The sequence below is a fragment of the Dipodomys ordii genome, unplaced genomic scaffold (genome assembly GCF_000151885.1).
Source record: "Dipodomys ordii isolate 6190 unplaced genomic scaffold, Dord_2.0 Scaffold5, whole genome shotgun sequence".
Lineage (NCBI taxonomy): Eukaryota > Metazoa > Chordata > Mammalia > Rodentia > Heteromyidae > Dipodomys > Dipodomys ordii.
Window position 1 is genome coordinate 25482458 of NW_012267221.1, and position 4890 is coordinate 25487347.

The 4890-nt window shown below is 48.8% G+C and overlaps 1 protein-coding gene across 1 annotated transcript in view; it reads left to right on the forward strand.

Moving 5' to 3' along the window:
* Positions 1-1734, forward strand: part of Hoxd9 (homeobox D9) — a 2665-nt gene extending 931 nt beyond the window's left edge. Inside the window, exons 2-3 of the mRNA XM_013027506.1 lie at positions 3-411; positions 778-1734. Coding sequence (XP_012882960.1) covers positions 3-411; positions 778-1019 — 651 coding nt within the window. The 3' untranslated portion in view covers positions 1020-1734. The remainder of the gene's footprint in view (positions 1-2; positions 412-777) is intronic.
* The last annotated feature ends 3156 nt before the right edge of the window (positions 1735-4890 follow it).

The following is a 4890-nucleotide window of genomic DNA, read 5'->3' on the forward strand; positions in this document are numbered from 1 at the left end:
GTGGCGGCGGCCCGGGCCCCGGTCCCAGCCCAGGCGGCCCAGCCAACGGGCGCCACTACGGGATTAAGCCTGAAACCGGAGCGGCCCCGGCTCCTGCCGCCGCAGCCTCCACCACCACCACCTCCTCCTCCTCCTCGTCCTCCTCCACCTCCAAACGGACTGAGTGCTCCGCGGCCCGCGAGTCCCCGGGGAGCGGCGGCGCCGAGTTCCCGTGCAACTCGTTCCTGCGGGACAAGGCGGCGGCGGCGGCGGGACCGGGGCTCGGGGCAGGGCTCGGGGCTGGGCCTGGGGTGGGAGGCTCAGCCGAGCCCTCGGCTTGCAACGATCACCCAAGCCCCGGCTGCCCGCTGAAGGAGGAGGAGAAGCAGCAGCAGCAGCATCCGCAGCCGCCGCCGCAGCAACTTGACCCAAGTAAGTGCAAAAGAAATTGCCCCCTGATTTATTGCTGAAACCTGTAAGGCTCGAATGTGCAAAACTGATAGTTTTACTAACCTATAAAAACGTCTAGACGCCTACCCAAGCCTAGGCGAGCAACATGCATCCATAAAAAAGCTTCCCATAACCACCTACCCTGGGCGCGCGGTTTGTACGGTAAACAGAGCGCGGGCATTAAGGCTTTTTATGATAATTCCCCCCAAGTTGTGAAACGCGGCCATCCTTGGTGAAATTAATTTAACGACCTCTCTTCCCCACCCTGTCGTCTCTCTCTCTCTCTCTCTCTCTCGTCTGCCTCCCCTCCGCCCCTCGCTCCCCTTCTGCAAACCCCCCTCTCCGTAGACAACCCCGCCGCGAACTGGATCCATGCTCGGTCCACCCGGAAAAAGCGCTGTCCCTACACCAAATACCAGACGCTAGAGCTGGAGAAGGAATTCCTCTTCAACATGTACCTCACCCGGGACCGGCGCTACGAGGTGGCCAGGATTCTGAACCTCACAGAGAGACAGGTCAAAATCTGGTTCCAGAACCGTAGGATGAAAATGAAAAAGATGAGCAAGGAGAAATGCTCCAAAGGAGACTGACCCGGCGGCACCGGCTCGAGCGCCCTGGGGCAGCAAGGGGTTTTTTGTTGTTGTTGTTGTTTTGTGGGTTCTTAATTTCCAGAAACTCCAGCGACTCAAGACTCCCTCCCCTCCCTTTTTTTTAGATAGAAGTGACTGTGTGGTTGGTCTCTGTGAGTTAATTGGGGGAACTGTGTTTGCTCTCTTATGTGTTGGAGAAACCAAGTAGCTTTGGAGTTTCGCTCTATCCCGCTCCCTCCCTTTCCTGCTCCTTGGTTCCTTAGAAAATGCAATATTTTGTGACTGCACGCTGGCTTGAGGAACCCCTCCCCCGTGTAAATATCCCTCATGTTTCTGGAAAGTGCTGTAGTCTAGTTCCCTCCCCCAGCGCTTTCCAAACAGGGCCTTGTGGGCCCCAATTCGGAGAATCTGAAGGCTGAGCGAGAAACTGTGTACACTCCTGCTGCTTGCCCAGGCCTGGGTCTGGGTCACCTACCGGTTGGAAATCCCCCTTTCCTCAGGGAGCCGGCAGGCCCTCGTCCCAGACCTTGAGTGAGGCCTAAAGCATCCCAGGGACTTGGGTGGGTGGAGGGGTTTATTCGCAGTGTGTAGGGGCGTCTGCTCTCTCCCGGGAAGGCTGCCTCGGGTGGTGGCCCTCTCCATTCCTGCCTGGAAACGGTTGTAAATGTTATCACTTCCTACCAATAAATGCTGATCTGATCAAATGGTGCCCTGACACTGGCCCTGAACGTTGTGTGATTGCTCTATCTCTCTGCAAAGTATCACCCAGACCACACCGATTTCTCCATCCCTGGAAGGGAGACGTGCAGACTTTCAGGGCCCTTCTACCTGGCCGTTCTCTCTGATGTGCCCCTGAGCTTCCCTTTGTGTGTGCAAACCAAAACTGGAGTGCAGCCCCTGGGAGAGGTCTTAGCGCACTCCCCATCCTGGTGCCAGCACCTCGGTGAACTAACTCTCTGCCTCGGGCCACACTTGGCCTTTCGGAGTCGCAGAGTCGGTGGCCCCAGGCAGCAGGCATGCTTGCTAATAAGGCTTTGGCATACCTCACCTCAGCGTGCCACCCTCCGATCGTGGAGACCCAGCAGCTGACCCCAGTCTCCAAACAAGGGAAAGAAAGGCTAACTCGGCCCTCCGGAGCAACTCCCCTAAGTCTCCAGAGCTAGCTGGTTCTGCGAGGTCCCAACCGGTTAGGCTGGGAGCTCCGGCCTCTCCCCACTACAGCTCCAAAGTGACCTTAGCGGATCAAAATGGTCCATCCTCATCCCACCTCCCCTTTCCCTCCACCCAGCTTCTGTGTACGTTTAGCCCCCAGCTCGGCCCTCTGCGGTCTGCCTTCAGAGGCTAAAATGAAGGTCATTGTAAGTGAGGGTTCTGGCCGAGCACAGCCTCTGTAGGCCCTGGAGGAGGCGGCGGCGGCGCCGGGCAGCCTGGGTTGGGCGGAAGGGAGGGGGCGGTGGCAGAGATCTTGGGGCTCCTGATGAAAGAGGGGGCTCGAAGAAAAAGCAGGGGGGGCTGGGAGGGAAAGCCAAGGGCCAGATCCGGCCGAAGGTGCTGTTGTCCCCCCTCCCCTGCAGCCAGCCAGATACCTAGAGCTCTTTGAAAACAGGAAGAGCCAAGGTGTCATAAAGCCATCGGGCTGGCCAGACGTCTGGAGGTAATGAGTTTACGACTGGCCAGGCGCTTTGCTTTGAAACCATCTCATTTTGATGTTGGTGGAAGGAAAGGAAAAATGCAGACAAAACTGGGTCTTAAAGTCTGGACAATAAAATATAAACAAAACTGAGTTGGACCAAGAAGGCTAGGGGCTTAGGAACCTCTGGATGAGATGGGAACACCTACGAAATCCAAATGAGGGAAGGAGATGATGGATTTCTGACTTTAAAAACGAGCTGAGCATCAAAAATAGCTGATGACCAGTGGCTCAATAATATTTTGAATGCAGCCATGGTCTAGCTGATTCCGTGAAAACAAAATAAAACCAGAGAATGACACCACCTTGTTACTTGAGAGAAGGAAGGTTAATGATTTGGGGGGCATTTACTCCACGAAAGAGTCTCCCAGAAGTGTGGTTGGTGGGGAAAAATGAATGACTTTTCTCAAAAACGTTGAGCCCTCCACTCCAAACTGCATAGCTAAAATACTGGCATTTTATCTGTTCACTTATTGCAGATATAATCATTATACCTAGATTGGTGGAAAGCATTTCTGAAAGACAAGAAAAGATTAACCTAGCAGCAAACACCTAAACTGATTTAGTAGCCATTGCTTTTAAGAAAAATTCACATGGACTGCTTAGTCAGTTCTGTGCATTATGCGACTTTTGAGGTAAAACAATTAAATCCCATTTATTATTCACAAAAATTCAAACAAACATAATTCCAGGGACTTTCCAGACAGCCATGCAGAGATCCAGCAAACGGCCTTTAATTTGACTCAACCTCTCTCCATCCCCACTGCCCAGCTTTGTGAGCGTAAAATACTACCGTTAGAAAGTTAAACAAGTATTCTTTGACTCATGCTAAAAAGCACAACTTTAAAAGAAAAATAACAATTGACTTCTATAATTTCTATAGTGTCTTAGTCATCAGTGGCTCATTTGAAGAAGAAAAAAAGCCTCTCTGCAATCAGCATTTATAAAAGTTGTGATTTTCGTTAAATGTAAACTGTCCAACAATTGTGCTTTAAAATCACATCTGGAGGACTACAGAAGTGGAACCTGCCTTGTCTGGCAATAGGAAGGCTTGTAGTCTTTAGGCTTGGGAGCACAAATGAGAATATCCTTGATATGCAGGAGCCTCTGCTTGCTGCACTTGACTTGTTGACAATCCAAGAGATGAAGCTTTATTAGTGTCAGCAGTCCAAGCCTTGTTCTCAAAGAACAAGATTAGAATTGGTTTGAGGCTCATAAAAAGGAAGTTAAATTCGGCCGCTTGAGTTGGCATTTTGTCACTAGAGGGCGCTATTGCTCCACTTTCTGAGCTCGTAAAGCTAGCGTTACCGTGGAATAAGGATTTGATTAAAAATATTTACAATCTTATTTTAATCCCAAATTAGGATGAATTTAACAAAAATAAACAATGTGAACTATTAAATTATCCAGCCGTGTTTGTTGGCCATAACATTTTGGCGCAGTCAGGATTTCCGAAAAATCTGGACTATGGCGCAGCTGAAACTATAAAATGTTATGGTAAATTAATGCATTCTATCGAAACAGAAACGTGTAAAAGCATAGACATTTATTTACTAAGTTAGTCACACTCTTTCTGTTGATTATAAACAGAATGCTTAATTTTTTTTAAAAAGGAATTTGTCCCAAGAGGAAATACATGCAATGTTTTCTAAATTAGGACTGAATGTGCAGAATACATTTTGTTGTGTTCATGTCTGCCTCATACAACTCTTAAAAGGTGTTATTGATATCTAGGCTTTCTGTCTCCCTCCCACACTTCCAAATCTATTCATTTATCGGTGGTTCAAACATGTGCAGGTGTGCCCACGCCCAACCCACACCTACCAGTGGAATAAAAAGGCACAGCTACAAAGTTCATGCTAAGGCTTTATTGAAAATGACTTCTTAAAAATTACATATTATCTTTAAGTAGTTGTACAAAGGAGTTGCTATTTAATAAATCAGTTATAAATACAATGCATCTTGCACGTCATCTCTTTCATCCTTCTCCCCAAAATAATTTTATCTTGTTTGCAAAACTGAATTATAAATAAATCTTCAACTGTCAGAATCCATTGTTCCCCTTCAAACTTAAAGCTACCTAATAATAATAGGCGGGGCAGGGGGGAGAACCAAACTTGCCTTTCATTCACCCCAGTAACAATTTCAATAAAATATCTCCGATTCATCAACAATCTGTTT